The sequence below is a fragment of the Heloderma suspectum genome, chromosome 17 (genome assembly GCF_057233095.1).
Source record: "Heloderma suspectum isolate Gila_16-S chromosome 17, 16-S_ref, whole genome shotgun sequence".
NCBI classification, from domain to species: Eukaryota; Metazoa; Chordata; class Lepidosauria; order Squamata; family Helodermatidae; genus Heloderma; species Heloderma suspectum.
In genome coordinates this window covers 17,757,409-17,774,077 of record NC_139474.1, presented here as the reverse complement: position 1 = coordinate 17,774,077, position 16,669 = coordinate 17,757,409, and the positions used below count along the sequence as shown (strand labels likewise).

Sequence of the window (16,669 nt, the reverse complement as noted above, 5' to 3'; positions counted from 1 at the left end):
AGGGAGAGGAGGAGGGGGGGCGGCGCCTGTGCGCGCATGCGCGCGAGCGGCGTTCCGCGCGCAGCGGCGGCGGCGGCGGCGGCGGCGACTTCTACGGAAGCCGGCGTGGCGGGGCGCGCGGGGGCGTGGCCGGCCGCGTGACAGGCGCGCGCAGGGGCGGCGAGGGGAGAGCGCCGCGGCGGCGGCGTCTTGCTCGCGCCAAGATGGCGGACGAGGCGAGCGAGGGGCTGCCGCGCTCCGTGCTGCCGGGCCCGCTGAGGGGCGGCGGCGGCGGCGGCGGCGGCGGCGGCGGCGGCTCGTCGTCGTCGGCGCCGCCCCCGCCGGCGCCCGCCGGCGCCGCCTCGCCGCCGCCTCCGTCGGGGCCGCGCGTGGTGCGCATCGTCAAGTCGGAGTCCGGCTACGGGTTCAACGTGCGCGGGCAAGTGAGCGAGGGCGGGCAGCTGCGCAGCATCAACGGGGAGCTCTACGCGCCGCTGCAGCACGTCAGCGCCGTCCTGGGCGGGGGGGCGGCCGAGCGCGCCGGGGTGCGCAAAGGGGACCGCATCCTCGAGGTGTGAGTACGGGGGGGCGGAGCCCGGGGGCGGGGCGGGGGCCGGGGGCGGGGGGGCCGCGTGTGCTCCTCGCCCCGCAGTCGTGCAGGGGGTGTGGGGGGCTGTGGGGGGGCTGCGTGTGTAGCTCACCCCACAGCCGTATAGCAACGCCCCCCCCCGAAACAGGAGCACATGAGCTATGGGGATGGGGAGGAGGGGGCTGTGGGGGAGGGGCTGCGAGTGTAGCTCACCCCACAGCCGTATAGCAACGCCCCCCCCCGAAACAGGAGCACATGAGCTATGGGGATAGGGAGGAGGGGGCTGTGGGGGAGGGGCTGCGAGTGTAGCTCACCCCACAGCCGTATAGCAATGCCCCCCCCCCACGAAACTGGAGCATATCAGCTATGGGGATAGGGAGGAGGGGGGAAGGGTGGTGGGGTATTGGGAGGGGGCTGTGGGGGGAGGGGCTGCATGTGTATCTCACCCCACAGCCGTATAGGTATGTTCCTCCCTCCTTGCTAACTCCATAGCTGATGTTTTCCTCTTTCATTTTTAAAAGGGGGTGGGGAGAAGCGTGGTGGGAGTATTTGGAGGGGCTTATGATGGGAGGGGCTGCATGTGTCTCTCATCCCACAATCATACAGCAATGCCCCCCCCACACGAAACAGGAGCATATCAGCTATGGGGATAGGGAGGAGGGGGGAAGGGTGGTGGGGTATTGGGAGGGCGCTGTGGGGGGAGTGGCTGCATGTGTATCTCACCCCACAACCATATAGGTATGTTCTCCCCACCCCCTTCTAAAAATGAAAGAGGAACACATCAGCTGTGGCGTTAGTGAGGAGGGGGGAGGTGTGGTGGGGATATTGAGGGGGGGAGCTGCGTGTGCGCGCCTCACCCTGCGGCCACATAGCAATGTTCCCCTCCTCCTTTAAAACAAAATAGGAATACATCAGCTATGACAGCTGTCCCCAACCTGGTGCCCTCCAGATGTTTTGACCCACAACTCTCAGCCTTCCTGACCATTGCCCCTGCTTGTTGGGGCTGATAGGAATTGTCCCCCAAATCTGGAGGACGTCTGCTTGGGAAAGGCTGGGCTATGGGACGCTGAAGGGTGGGGAAGGGTGGTGGGGGAATGGGGGGAGAGGCTGCGTGTACCTCACCCCAGAAAATCAGTTGTGGGGATGTTGAGGAGGGGGAGCGACTCCAGGTGTATGTCACTCCAGAATTATGTAGCAATTTTCTTCTCTCTTTGAAACAAAACAGCAATTCAACACTTGGGGTTGGGTTGTGGCCTTCCAGATGTTTTGGACCACAACTCCCATCAGCCCTAACCAGCACAGCCAGTGATGTGGGAGGATCAGGGCTGTAAGCCAAAACATCTGGAAGGCCACAAGTTAATCATGGGGATATAAACTGTGGGGAAATAAATGCGGGGAGCTGGTGGGGATATTGAGGGAGCGCTGTGTTTACCTCACCCATTATTATATAGCATTATTCTTCCTCCTTTAAAGCAAATTAACACAAACAAGACCAAATCAGTTATGTTCTTAGAGTTTACACCAAGATGTGGGGGGGATATGTGGCCCTCCAGATGTTGTTGGACTGCAGCTCCCACCAGCCTTAGCCAGCATAGCCAATAGTGAGAGATGATGGGGATTGCAATCCCAGCAAAATCTGGGAAGTTGGAGGCTGCCCACCCCTGTACTCCATAGACCTACTAGTTAACACGATGGTCCATTCAAGGCTTTCAGTACAAGTGACAGGGTGGGGATATTGAGGAAGGGGGGCCCACCCAGTTTGGTGCAACCCACCTGCAAATATAGAGTGATGTTCTTCTACACATATATTCTCATAATGTACTATAGACCACACTGCTTCTTAATGTCATGGCTCATTCAGGGTTTTCAGTACAGGTGAGGGGATATGGGGAGCCCTGCCCCCCTTTGGTGCAAATCATCCACAATTGTATAGCAGTGTTAGAAATATGTTTTCTTAGGCTACACTACAGTCATACTACTTAATATGTTCAATTCATGGTTTTCACTGGAGGTGCAGCTGTATGTAGGGGGGAGGGGGGCCACCACTCTTTTTGTAACTCTATAGAGAACTATATAGCAATATTCTCTTGTCACCTATCCCCCAAACACAACAGCTTATATTCCAAGAGTGTACTGTAGATCGTACTAAATATCATGGTCCATTCAAGGGTTACAATTATAGGTGGCATCTGTCATCCTTGGTGCAACCTTGCCTCAATTTATTTAATAATATTCCCCTCAAATATATTTTCAGAGTACTTCATAGACCACAACACTTCTGATAATGGTTCAAAGCTTTCCCTACCAGTGAGTAGAGTTGTAGAGAGATCCCTCTGCCCCCTTGTGCAACCCATCAATGTTAGTATAGCGATTTTCCACTTCACTTTTTAATTCCCTAAATTTAAACAGATTTTCTCAATGAACAACACAGTTTATGATACTTTATGATGCTATATTTAAGCCATTACTGGTGGAGGATATGGGGAGGTCTCCCTTTGGTGCAACTCACCCAGAATCATTTTTCCTTCTCAGAATACAGCATAGATAAAAAAAATTTCACTACAGTAATCCTATATTTTATTTATTTAAAATGTTTATGCCCCACCTCTGTCCACCAACTTGAGGCGGCTTATGTAAGAATTTATTAAAACATATACAGGAAGTTTAGAAGACCGAGTGCAGAGAATCAAGTGGCCTCAAGTTCATCCTAATGAACTTGACCCCAAAAGCGGGTGTGTGTTTTGTAGCCTTTTCTTAGACCCCTTCAGTTCTCTCCATCCAATCTTGCCAGCTCCCCCTAATATATTCTCTCCATTTATTATGTGTTTTCCCATGTTTAATTGTTTTAAGACCCCCCCTTTCCCCGCCACATTAAAGAAAAAGACACTAAAAGGGGGATACAATGGGTGGGATCCTCCTCTTAGAGGAAGCCCATGTGTAAAATGAATCCCGTTACCTATTCTCATAAACCCCCCCTCTTTGCTCTCTTTGGGAGCAATTCTATGGCCACTAGTCAGCACCTAGATGGCCATAGGATACATCAGTTTCCAGGAACTGACCCCCACCCCGTGCTGCCTTGTAGGCAGCGCGGAACGTCCCCGTGCTCGGAAGAGGAGTGCAGAGTGGCAAAAATGGGGTGTTCCTGGGGGCATTCTGGGGCCATTCTGCGGTGGGGAAGGCGGAAATGCTGGTATGACACATCCAATGTGTCGTCCAGCAGCCGCTTCCCCTCCTTCTTCCTTCCCGCAGCCAAAATCGGCTGTCTAGCCGCAAATGCAGGGTGGCTGAAACGTGGAGGGGACAATTGCCTCCGTGCTTCTCCTGCCTTGTGTTGGGTAGGCGGTCACCTCCGAGTTCAGAGGTGGCCACCTATCCCTATAGGATTGCGCCCTAAGGAAGCTAAACAAGACTTCGAATGCTGGAAGAGGGTTGTTGTCTCTTCCTTCCCATAAGGATGATTAAGGGGTCTTGAATACACAGGAGGGCTGGGAAACTCTTTACTCGCTGCCAGTTATTAAAATTGAATGGTGTTTTTAAAAATGGAGAACTCTCTGTTATTGAATCTGGTTGCTGCTGAACTTATCAAATTTTGTTGTGCTGTGGCTAATTTCTTTTTTCCCTTCAGAATGGTTAATGGAATTGTTAGGTCTTTGTGAAGTGAAGCCGCCTTGAGAATGTGAAGAGGTAGACATTAATAAAAGGAGAGTATAAAAGGAGTGGATAAGATCATAGGGCCCTATCTTCTCTTAAGAGGTAATAAACCCCTATTTCTCATGTACAACTCATACCCTCTCTTCCCCTCCAACTCCCATGTGAAACCTCAATAAAGATTAAACAGAGGGCGCTTATGTCTAAGAAGGGTGTCTGTCCCTCCTAGTGTTATATCCTTGGAACTGGTTGGGCTGAAATAGTTTTCTCTTTATTTTTAATACTTTTTATTCATTTTTTAAGTTTATAAATGAAATAAACAATGAAATAGTTCTCAATAAACCCTGACATCCCCTGAAGAAATGAGCAGAAAACTTTTCTCAGTATCTTCTGATTGTAGATGTCTCCCCCAACCTGTTTTCGAGGATGCAGAGTTATAGAGTGTGGGAATGATGGAAGCAGGTTGAGGTTCTTCTATTGTTTTCTGATCAGTGACTGTTATGATTGGTATATAAGTTACCTAGTCTTTCTTGGCTTCTCTCCACTTAAGACTTCTGGTAGAAGTGGTTATCAAGAATGTGCCTAATTTTGATGGTTTTGTTGAGCATGTATTGATAAGGAATGCTTCTTTATTTACTAGGAGACAATACAGTTTTGTAGCAGTTGGAAGGCTGTGTTGGTTGTTCTTTCAGTATGGAATTCCTTACTTCATACTTTTGGCTTGCTTCTTTGGCTTGTGCATCCTTAGAAACATTTTGGTGTGCAGGATGTCCCAAAAATTGCCCATAAGGCCAGCTCTGCTGTGAGACCAGTTGCCCTCGGAACTAATGGATGCTTTGCATTTTCTGTGCTGCGCTTGTATTTGGAGGATGTTAGCAGAAGGAAAAAATGCGTCTTCATTTTAGTTGGGAAATGTTCCTGTGAGCTGGAGAAGAGAGTCACCGGCTTTTCCATTGCATGATCTAAACCAGGCAAGGCCAGCTTTTTCAGCAAGGCTGGGGGGTCACTTTCTTTAGCACCCTGCTGCGCAGGGACTGATTCATTCCTGCACTCAACAGTGGACTGTTGTGCCTGTGAGTAGGGTCATTTCCATTTGTGAAATAAGAGATGCCTCTTGCTGTTGCATGAGGAATTGGGTTCTTTAATCTGGGGTCACTGCAGTGCAGGCTAGAACTGCAGTCCAGAACCACCATGCCACCTTGCTCTCAGGAGTTGAACAAACTCACCTTGGGGACCTGATGCTTTCCATGGGTCCACACCTGGATCGCTTAATCGAAACACTGTAGTGTTCTGACTTTTCTGGCCATGCAGAATGGGGCTAAAAACTCCCTCCTCTTTCTGTTTGTGGAAAGTGTCAAATATACTATTTCTTTTGGTGATACTAGTAGTGGTTTTGGTTATAGACATTGCTGAATCTAAACCAACCCTTGTTTTCACTCACCAGATGGAAATTCACCACCCCAACCTGCCTCACTTTTGTCGCTGTCCAGCTGAAGTGACTAAAATATTTGCATATGCCAACTGAGCATGTCTAACTTTAAAAATTAAGGCCTGCTTCTACTGTGCTTGCTTTGTGAACGATTCTGTGTAACTTTAAAGCCTGCACAGCCCTTACCGCCATAAGACATTGGTCTTCTGTAGAGCACTACCTTGTTTAGTATCCCTTAAATTTGTTTGAATTGGCATGGTGTGCGTGACTGGGCTGGAAATCCCCCCCCCCCCCGATTTTCTGGCATGCAGGGTTTTTTTTCTTTGGAGCAAACGTCTGAGAGTCTCTGTGAGATAGCAACTCATCCCTGCCCCTAATAATATGGATATGCTAATGTTTCCCTACCTTACAGGGTTGCTGTAAGGATAACTGAGATAAAGTAAGTGTGGGAAATATAACCCTGTTTTCTGGTTCCCACAGATGAATATAAGCACTCAAGCATCACCCCTTGTGTGTGTGTGTTAAATTTCTACTTAAAAACAAATCTGTAGGCCTTAGAGGAAATGTAGCCTTGATTTGTTATAATGCATGCAACCAGCTAGTGGAGGGGCACAGTCTCTGACTCGGAAATTTGCCTATTTTTACACTGGAAACAGCTTCCATTGATCAGATTACAGGCAGGCCAGGGAGCCCCCCCCTTACCCTTTGTGCCAGTCCCCTTGCCTACTGTGTGTAAAGGTGTACAAGACAGTGGAGCATGGTTTCACTAAAACCGGGAGGAACGAGAGAGTGAAGCCTATGCATTTCAGTCAAGGGGCCCAGCCTTCCTCCCCTCACCCCTGCCCAGTCGTTTGCGGGCTGCTCAGGCCCAAACTGCGCAAGTATTACAAAGATCTTCTGGGTTTTCTACTGGTGGGAGAGTGCAGCAGGCCTTGCTTGGTGCTGCTTCATTGCATGGGGGAAAATGTCGTAGGGCCAGCATACAGCCACTGTTTGAAATCTCTTATCCTGTAGGTCAGATTTTTGCCCCCCCCGGTGCACTCCAGATGTGTTGTACTGCAACTCCCATGATTCCCAGCCAGCATGGCCAACTGGAATGATGGCCATTGCAGTCCAGCACATCTGGGGGCGCCAGAGTGGGGAAGGTGCTGCAGGATCTACCTGACCATATAGTTAGTGGAGTTTAGGCAAAGAGTGAAGTGATCTAAATTGTGCTTGGAGTTGAGGTGCTGCTCTTATGTATTCCTGATAGTTTCCTTGTTTGATTTCTAGTCGCTAATCGTCCATCGCCTTGGGCTCGCCATTTGGTGGGAAAGCGTGCCCAAATTGTATAAATAGACTGAATATAGCTTAGAGGAGAAAGCTGAAGTATTTTAGGGCTTTTTACTTTAGAAAAAAGGTGACTTGGGTTGGAGTGGCTCATAAAATCAAGCATGGGATGGAGAGAGAAGTTTCTCATAACACTAGAAACCATAGGTCATTCTAAGAAATGGATTGGCAGCTGATTCAAGGCAGAAAAATGAGTTCTTCTCATGGAGCATTATTAACTTACACAGCTCACTTCTGTCTGGTATGGAGATGGCCATGGACATAGATAACTTTTGAAAAACACGTTAGACCTCTCTGCCTCCATGAATTTGTCTATCAGTAGCTTTTTTCACCTTGAACATGCTAGTAGAAAGGCGACATATTGGCTGCATTTTAAGTTGCAGGTTCAGAGGGAGTGTGCCACAGAATACCAGTTACTGTAGGGCCAGCTATGGGGCAGGGCCATTGCCTTTTTACCATGCTTGGGGGCTTTCTGGATGAGTCTTGTTGCCCACTGTGGGAAGCTATTCTCTACCGGGCCAGGTTTAAGGTTTTGGTACTAGTGTACAAAGCCCTAAACAACTTGGGACTAGGCTACCCGAGAGAGCACCTTCTCCCTTACCGGCCTGCCTGGTCACTGAGTTCATCAGAGGGCATGCTCCTGGTGGTTCCACATGGACCTATGGCCCAACTGGAGTTTCCCCCGAGAAGAGCCTTCACTGTTGCTTCCGACGCCTCCTGAAAACAGCTCTATTCCAGGAAGCATTCCTTAACTGACCAACCACAGGTTTTATTGGCATTCTGTTTTCAAAAAGAATAATTTTAATATGAGGTTTTAATATTTTTACAATTTTACCTCTTAGTTCACTGCTCCAGAATCTGTTTTATATCTGGAGTGGTATACAAATATGATAAATGAATAAATCACCAGGACACTGGACTAGGTGGACCATTTGGCCTGATCCAGCAAGGTAGTTCTTAATACTGTTAGGGTGCAATCCTATGCATGTTTAGACAGAAAAAAGCCCTACAACTCCCAGCATGCCCCAGATAGCTATGGGTTTTTAAAAGAATAGTTTCAGTATCATTGGTGGCATTCAGCCATGTTAACAGGCACCATACCACAATTAATTTTCAAGCCAGAAAAGTTATAAAACAATTTGGTTAAGGTCACACAGTTACTTGCGTGCGCGCACACACACCTCTGTGGAAAATATTGTGTATTTCTCCCATCCCTGCTGTATTTTTGCCCCAGTTTCCCTCTGGTCCATCTCATGGGGACTGTCCTGTTCTCTCCTGAGCCCCCTCCCATTGAGAGACACGTGCCCTACTTCTAAGATCTGCTCGCTGTCCAAAGCTGATGAGTTTGCTTTTCCAGATGTCTCATTTCCAGCCCATAGGAATACGTTGACTACAGTGTCTTGTGCTGTTCTTCTGTATCAGGAGTGAGCAACTTCAGGGAGTTCAGGGCCATTTTCACCCCTGGACCTCCCACCCCTTCTGCGGACAGCACATGTTCCTGCTGCCTCCAGCAGCAAAAACAAAACCCCTATTTATGGCTCCTTAGTAGTAAATAGTTTGTGGGGATTTTTTGCTGCTGTGAATTTTGTTGGCGGGAGGCATTGAGGGGTTGCCGGGGGCTTCATGCAGTCCAAGGATTCTGTGTTGCCCACTCCTGTTCTATAGACACTGGGCTGGGATGTTTTATAATGGCCAGGGAGTAATCTGTTCTCTTACATGGGGAGGTGTGGACGAGGTGTGTAGTCATGTGAGATTGCATTGCTGGGCAAAGTGGTGGCCAATTTGTTGGCCTATTTGTTGTCATTGTTATGATTATCGTTTATGCTTTACAGAAGTCTGAATTTATGCACTGGTCCCTGCTCATAAATTCTTAATCTTAAAAAACAAAACAAACACTTGAGAGAAAGGTGAAGACCTTTGTACTAGCTGTCTCCTTTTTAGAGTTAAAGTAAAATGATAAATATATACAATCATTAACCTACCAACAGGGAAAGAATCAAGTCAAACAGTATGTTGAGAAGGAGAGGCAAGAGAGAGTGAAGCGGGATGAATTTTGAGTAACTTTTTACAGAAGGACAAAGAGGAAGCTGTCTGAATACCTAAACCGGGGAGGGGGGAGAAGTTCCCACATGTAAGAAACTGCCAGAGATGTGAAACAGCACATGCCAGTGCAGGCTTAGTACGAAGTTCAGTGTGCCCCCCTGTGGGCTCCTTAGCCTCAGAATGCATTCAGAGAGCAGGCTTTATTGTTTGAAGGAAATATTCGGATGTGCCAGTGAAGAACAGTATGCTCGCATGGTCTGGGGAAAGATGGCAGCAAACGTGTAAAATTGCTGTGCTCTCTTCAGGGTGGGAGACCAGTTGCCTTGAGATTCTCTTCCAGAAAATGTCTTCCTTTTTGACCATGAGTAGGGTGACACAATCATCATCCTTCAAAAGGTCTAACTGAGTCTGACGTATGGATTTTTGCACTCTGAATGGTGTTTCATGGGATACTGTTACTTATGCAGTCCTAGGGATTCTAGGCAAACTCCCCTGCTTGGCAACTGGTTTTGCTGTTGGGTCATTTCAGTGGGTCTGTTGGCAAATCTGTCTCCCTCTCCCTCAAAAAATAAGGGTGGGAGGAGAGCAGGGCAAGCGTGGTTGGTGAAATGTATCCCTTCCCTTCCTCATGCACACCTCTGTTTCCATTACTCGAGTAATCTAAGGCAAGAGCTTGGGCCCATAGGAAGGGGTAAGAAGCTGATGGTTTGCTGGCTGGGAATTGGGGTGTGGTGAGGGTTCTAGGGCAGGATTGTGGTTTATGTGAGGCCTAGGGTTTTGCTGTTCTGTGTGTGAACAGAGAGTGTACCCTGGAATGCATGCGACACTTCCCCACACTACAAGGGAAGATGTTATTTATTTATTAGTTTTGTAACCTACTCAATAGCTGAAACTCTCTGGGTGGTTCACAACGGAGAAGTACCAGTGAGCAAGCCATTATAGATCTTCTCTTCCAGGGTTCCCTGGAACACTGTTCGAAAACCACCAATCTACACACTGCCTGTCCAACCACATTCTGTGCGTGTATGCGTGGGGGTAAGGCAAAACTGTAGCTCGGTGGTCGAGCTCATACTTTGCAGGTAGAAGGTCCCAAGTTCCATTCCCAGCATCTCTGATTAATATAATCTTGGGCGTTAGGCCTGGGAAAAATCTCTGCTTGAGACCCTGCAGGGCCACTACCAGTCACAAGGGACAATAACAAGCTAGTCCAGCTTTCCCCAACCTGGTGCCTTCCAGATGTGTGGGGCTGCAACTCCCACCATTCCCAGCCAACATGGCCTGGCTGGGAATGATGGGAGTTGCAGTCCCGCACATCTGGAGAGCACCAGGTTGGGGTAGGTGGGCTGATGGTTTGATAAGGCAGCTTCTGATGTTCAGACGTTTGCAAGCAAGGAGCTTCCACACAGTCCTCTCTGGATATGGTTCCATTTTTGATGTGCTCTTGCAGCTAGGATATTGACCGAGCAGCTTTAAAACTGCCTGCTTCCCATCCCATCTGTGATGGATACGGTGAATCATGAGGTCACACTGCCTGCCTGTGCAACGAAACAGAAGCTAACCTCTTTACCATGGAACACAAAGATACAAATCCTTAAAAGGGCAGTTTAATTTTGCTGTTGCTGCACAGAGCATACAAAGTGGATGAGCTCAGGTTCCCCGCCCCAGTTGCTTTTGATGTCCAGAGTGGCTTTCTATATGCTGTGAAGGAATCACGTTGGCAGCCCCTCCCCTGATTCAACCACTTGACCTAATGTTGTATTTCCATGTGATCCTTCCCTTCTACCCCCTCTTTGGAGTACCCCAACTCCTGCACTATTGCCGGTAAATGTGACTTGGCTCATTTATCCTTGCTGCTCGTCTCCTTGTTTTTACCTCTCGTTTAAGAGTGGGAGCTCTTAAAGAAAGATCGTGTTGTTCCTACATTCTGAGCGCTGCCCCCTGATATAGCAGTTCTCAAACTGTGGGTAGGGTTCCTCTTAGGGTTGTGGGGGGCACCTTGAGGTGGAATGTGAGGTTCTGAGGTGGGGGCATAGCTCCTTAGGCTTTCTCCTTCTCTAGCCAAGACCTGGGTAGCCTGAATGCCCCTTTGCGGAGGCTCCCCACTGGTTTGTGTAGGATTTGTGGAGGGCAATTGCATCCTCACTTCCTGTCATTCCAGCATGACCCGAGGATGAGAAGAGAACGTAGAAAGAGCTGCTGCTTTGGTCATATGATGTTTGTGTGCGGTTTTAGGACTTGTTGTAGAGATCCTGCTTGGTTCCTCTTTTAACTCTGTGGGGAATGGTGCCCAAACCGATACATTCTCACAGGCGGCAGCAGCGAGCTGTATGCACTGCAACTTTGAACAAAACTCATATTCGTTTGTGGAATAGATGATTGGTGTTAGAGTACATGGAGTGAGGGGAGGCAGAATTGTTTGGTCCCCCCACCCCCCTTGCCCAAAGGCACCACACAACATTTCAGAGCAACCATGGGTTGTTTAAGGTTATCCAAGGGTTGTTTAACCCTCTATAACCAACGATACTTGGGTTCACATGACATGACAAGCCGTGGCATGCCTCCACTGTGGCTTGCATATTCAAAATGGTGGCCGGCACACATTGTGAAAGCCTATGAGTTAATTAACCCATGGTGGCTTACCATGACGTGTGAACTGGCCCAGCGCGTGTGACTGAAATGAACATTTCTCCCTTGTCCCTAACCCTGCTTCCCTTTCCTTCCCCTGTTGTCTCGCCTGTGCTGAATTGTAGATTGTACAATTATGCTAATGCATATGTTTTGCATGTAGAAGGTCCCAGATTCAATCCTGGCATCTCCAGGTAGGGCTGGAAAAACTCCTGCCTAAAAGCCTAGAGAGCTGCTGCCATTTAGTCTCAGCAGTACTGGGCTAGATGACCAGCAGTCTAACTCAGTATAATGCAGCTTCCTATGTTTCTGCTGTTAAATCCCTCAGGGCAAGACCTGTCCCCTTATACTTTAAAATGGGCTGTGCGTGCTGATGGGGCTTAGTAAATAAAAAATCGTTGGAGTCAGGTTTTTAAGCACCAGCCATGTGCAGAGATGGGGAGAACAATAGCTCAGATTTGAAGTGGAGTGGAACTACTGGGCTAGAAAGATCTTGTGTAGCATAGTGGCTTAGAACCTTGAGCTATGAACGAGGAAGTCACTAGTTGCGAACTTGCTTCAGCATTCTCCCCCGCCCCCTTGCAATCTGCAATATGGCTGACGTAAGGATGCCTGAAATAATGAAGAGGCAGCACTTGAAACGCAAGATCCCTTTAAGGGGCTTGGATTGCAGGATTGGGCAAAGACCTCCACCCCAAGACCTTTGAGAGGTGGTGCCAGCAGCAGAGATAGTGCTCTGCCTCCTTGGTTGGAACACAGGATAGGGACTTCTCTGTGGTGGTGCACTGTGGGATCTCCTGCTTTGGGAGGCCCAGCTACTGTCATCCTCCTGATCCGTCTTCTGGTCAAAATGCTGCTGTTCAGACATACCTTTGATCTGGGTATTTCCTGAAGTAATCTAGATTTTTTAATTCACCAACGGTAATATAATACTCCTTTATTTTTCTTTTGCTTTCTTTTTCCATGGATTTATGTTTTTATTGTAGTTGTCACCCATCTTACTTTAGGGATGGAAAGGTGGGATAGAAGAGGAGCCTGCAACAAAATGTTGCAGTGTGGAGTACTTCTGTTCAGGCTTCTAGACTACTTGATTCCATCCTGCCCCATAGCTAGTCACCATTCAGGGGCTACTGAGCATGCTCAGTCTTCATTGGGCTGTTTTTGCCCCCTTGGGTTTTTTCCCTAATAATTTTTTTTCTAGTTCTGTGAACCTTGGGGTTTCCTGAGCATGCTGATACCTCCCTGTTGATTCTCAGTACAGCCTTTTTGTCTACATGGCCATCATATATCAGCGCCTGATCATAGAATCATAGAATAGTAGGGTTGGAAGGGGCCTACAAAGCCGTTGAGTCCAACCCCCAGCTTGCGTTAGCTCTGTGTGTGTATTATATATACACACACACACACAATGGTATGTATGAATTCTCTGATTCTTATAAAGGTGCTGGATTATATTTGAGGAGAGTTGATGCTATTCCTTGGATTACGGGAGTCTTGGCTAGAAGTACATGTGCAACGCCGATGCCTCTGAAAGTTTACTTGCCCCATCCCTTTCGATGGGGTGCTGGGGGGGGGGGGTGTTTTCTGCAGTGCTAGTCCTAAAAAACGACTAGCTGAATTATTCCTCTTTCTAACAACAAACTTCAGAGCCTCATTCCAATGTCTTGAGCAAGCTCCTTGACTTCCAAGGAAGCAAGCCCAGGGTTGCTGTCTCGGCTACCTGTTTTCTCCGCAGTCTTAATGACTCGAAGCTTGGAGAGAGCTTTGCGAAAACACGGGACTGGTCTGTAAAAACAAGGCAGTGTGTCTGTGTATGAGTATTTCACAGCGCTTGAGCTCAGCAGAGGATGTCAGAAAATTGCTTTATGAAGCAGTCACCAGGCCCAGCAAGGCCAAAATCTTTGTCTCTCGGTGTCACTGACCATTTTTTAAAGATAACTTTGCAGGATTCTGTGTTGGGCCGCGGTGGTGGCTTTGATGGCATCATTTATAGTTAGGGTTTCATAGGTAATTTGTCGTTGCTGGCAGGTGTGGTCTGATGAGCACAGCGTTGGACTTGGTGGGGAAGTGCAGTAGAACAGAATGCCCTCCTTGGGAGCTTCCTCCATGGAATAGGAAATTGCTTCCCTCCTTGATCATTTTGATTTCTGTTTTTCCTACTGTACAATACCCTATTTTGAGATAGGGTGAGCAGGATTCCCATCTCTGGCCAATCGTGAACTGGCTTTGGTGATGTTAGACAAAGCTCTGTCTCCTAGCCTCAGATCCCCATCTGGGAAATGGGCAAAATAGAGTCCCACTGCTTTGTTACAGGTTGCTAAATGACGAATTGTGCACTTTTAATTGGCCATCTTGACTGGGAGATCATGGGAGCTGTAGTAGTCCAGCGCATCTGGAGGGCGCCAGGTTGGGCAAGGCTATGCTACTGCTTCTGTGGCACAGTTCGCTGGGCAGTGAGCTCTTTTGTGCCCAGATGAGCACAAAAATGAATTCTGCTTCTTGGAAGGAACGATGCAAAGCAGGGTGCTTTCTTGTGTTTGCATTAAGTGGGTGGGAGGTAAATGGGATCTTCTCGCTGCCTCAGAATAGCTCTAATGAGGAAATAGATTTCAGAAGCATGTCCTTGGGGATGTGTCCAAATTTCTGGCCTATATTCAAGCAGATACATAAAAATACAATTTAACCAAAAGGTCTGCTTGTTGAACTTACTTTAACCTACTCTCTTGAGCCTTAGGGATAGATTGTGCTAAAGATCCCAATTAAAATTGTTTTTTTGCTTCCAGTGGTTTTGGAAGAATGCACATGTAAAATGGCTTGCAGAAGACAGCCAGAGAAGGGTATAGATTGGCACTAGGTGCACAGGAAGGCCAGAGTGCCACGCATTCCATCTGGTTCTTGTTTGTGCCTGTAGTGTAATTGAACACTGTCAGCACCTTTCCAAACTGTTCCCATTAGCTACAAGGACAGGAAGTTTTAAAGAAGCAACAAGCAGCTGGAGCTAAGAGTATCAGGGTACCAGATTTTCTGGTAGTTACTACATATGCTTGAAATCGGTGTGAGAGGAGGTTCATGGTGGGTGGAATTCCATCCTGTTTAAGACTGCGATTCTTTTGGCATTTATATAGGAATACGCTCCTCTGGTTTCAGTAGGAATATGCTCACTTCTGAGTGAGTCTGCTTAGGATAGGAATCTGAGTTTTTCAGGCTTGTGCAGGGCTGGTGGTTAAAGATTAGATACTAGAAGCTAGGAACTGGAAGTTGTTTCCCGTTTCCCATTCAGGACTCGGAAACCTACTTGTGAATATAGTCCAAATATTTCGAAGTTCTGGGGCGTTTTGCAGACATTTAAAAAAAGAAACTGTGCCCACAGTCTTGTCAGGTAAAGAATATTAATATTATTAAATAGTAATAATGAAAGACTGGGAAAAACAAATAGGGGATGGAACTGAATTTTGAATGGAAGCTCAGGAAAGGTTTGGAGCTCTGTGTACAAGCTCAGTTCTCTTCCTGGTGGCTGTTTTTGTCATTTCCCCCTTTTTGGTGTAGTCGATTTCACTTTTGCTTTGGAAGCCCAGCAGGATGCTGTGGCTTTTTAAATTCCCCATACTACTAAATGCAGAATATCTCTTGGAGGTATCATTGATAGTGCTTTTAATTCTTTGCAGCTAGCAGTTGAACTACGGGGAATGGCCGTCATCTGTGTGCCCTTGCTTGTGAGCTGCTCAGAAGCTTGGACAGGATGGTGGGTTAGATGAACTCTTGCCTTTATCCATCCTAGGCTAATTATGTTCATGAACATGTTAGATATTAAAGCAGAGCTCGCGGCTGTGTTAGGGTATTCCTATTTATTAATCCCTAAACTGGGGATGGGGAACCTCTTTCAGCCTCAGGGCCAAATTCAATTTCAGAGGAGCTCTTGGGGGCCGCATTCCAGCGGTGGGTGGGGCTGAATGCAAAAGGGGCAGGGCCAAAGGCAAAAGGAGTGAGTAGTATATTTTAGCTTAAGATCTTTCTGCCAGTCACTAAGCCCTAGGAGAGGCATTTCAGCCTTTTAGAATGGGGGAAAAATTGCACAAAAGCCAGGAAACCACCAGATGATGGCTGGTTGGAGGAAATGGGGTAGTGCTGGATTTGACCCCTGGGCCTGAGGGTTCCCACCCTTGCTCTAAGCCATGAGGCACTCCCTCAAAAATCTTCAATCCTGAAAGTTTATACATACAACAGCTTTTTAAAATGTCCATGCATCTTAGTTCTCCTCATCACATTTTCAGGTTTCACCCTGAGATCTAGAAACATTTAAAATTATATATTGTCTTTTGATATACTCACACCAGTTTTAACACCACCACCCCGCAAACAGTTGAGACTTTCACGTTTTTCTTCTCCATTTAATTTCTCAACTTCCTCTTTCCCTTTCTCTTCAACGTTCTTCTTTAAAATTTCAATGAGGTCTAGAAACCAGGAACCATTTTTTTTTTTTTTTACAAGAATGAGGGCTGTATTTTGAGTATGACTTCCAAGTCCTTAAATCGACAAAATAAAACCATGCTTGCAAAAGAGTGAAACACAGTGAATAATCCCTTGCAATGTGCTCTGCTGCATTACTTGGACTGCTTTCAGGCTGTCATCCCTGATGAACTTGCTGGCAGGGCCTTGCATGCACTTGAAGTTTTCTTGCCAACACTGAAATCTCTATGAGGCTTGTCAAATTGAAAACTGTTTGCATTGAGAATTCTGGATCTGTTTGTGTGAGCAGAGGCAGTGTGATGCCCTGATGTGCAGTATACTCCCAGGGCCCCATCACTCTTTCTCTGCCTCAGTTTCCCTGTATTGCCAACAGGATACTGATAACCAGTTGTACCAGATGGCTGTGGAGAGAAAAATGAGATACTGGACAGGTGTGTACCTTAGGACAATGGGTGTTACTTCAGCATAAGGAGTGCATTGCAGTTCTTGGCTCATTTACCCTCTCATTGACCCTGTGAAATAGGATAGGGTAAGGGAGAGAGACTTGTGCCAAAGCTCCT

The 16,669-nt window shown here is 47.5% G+C and overlaps 1 protein-coding gene across 7 annotated transcripts in view; it reads left to right on the top strand.

The window, feature by feature from the left end:
- SNX27 (sorting nexin 27) overlaps nt 1–16,669 on the top strand; it is a 47,995-nt gene that overhangs the window by 2,857 nt on the left and 28,469 nt on the right. For 4 of the 7 annotated variants that reach the window (XM_084823651.1, XM_084823649.1, XM_084823652.1 and 1 more), the window contains exon 1: nt 32–553. The exons of 1 other annotated variant lie outside the window; for it this stretch is intronic. In XM_084823651.1, the coding sequence (XP_084679777.1) occupies nt 204–553 (350 nt within the window). In that variant the 5' untranslated portion in view covers nt 32–203. Of the gene's footprint in view, nt 1–30; nt 554–16,669 lie in introns of those variants that run through there. 2 more of the 7 variants (XM_084823653.1, XM_084823654.1) reach the window with 2 other exon arrangements.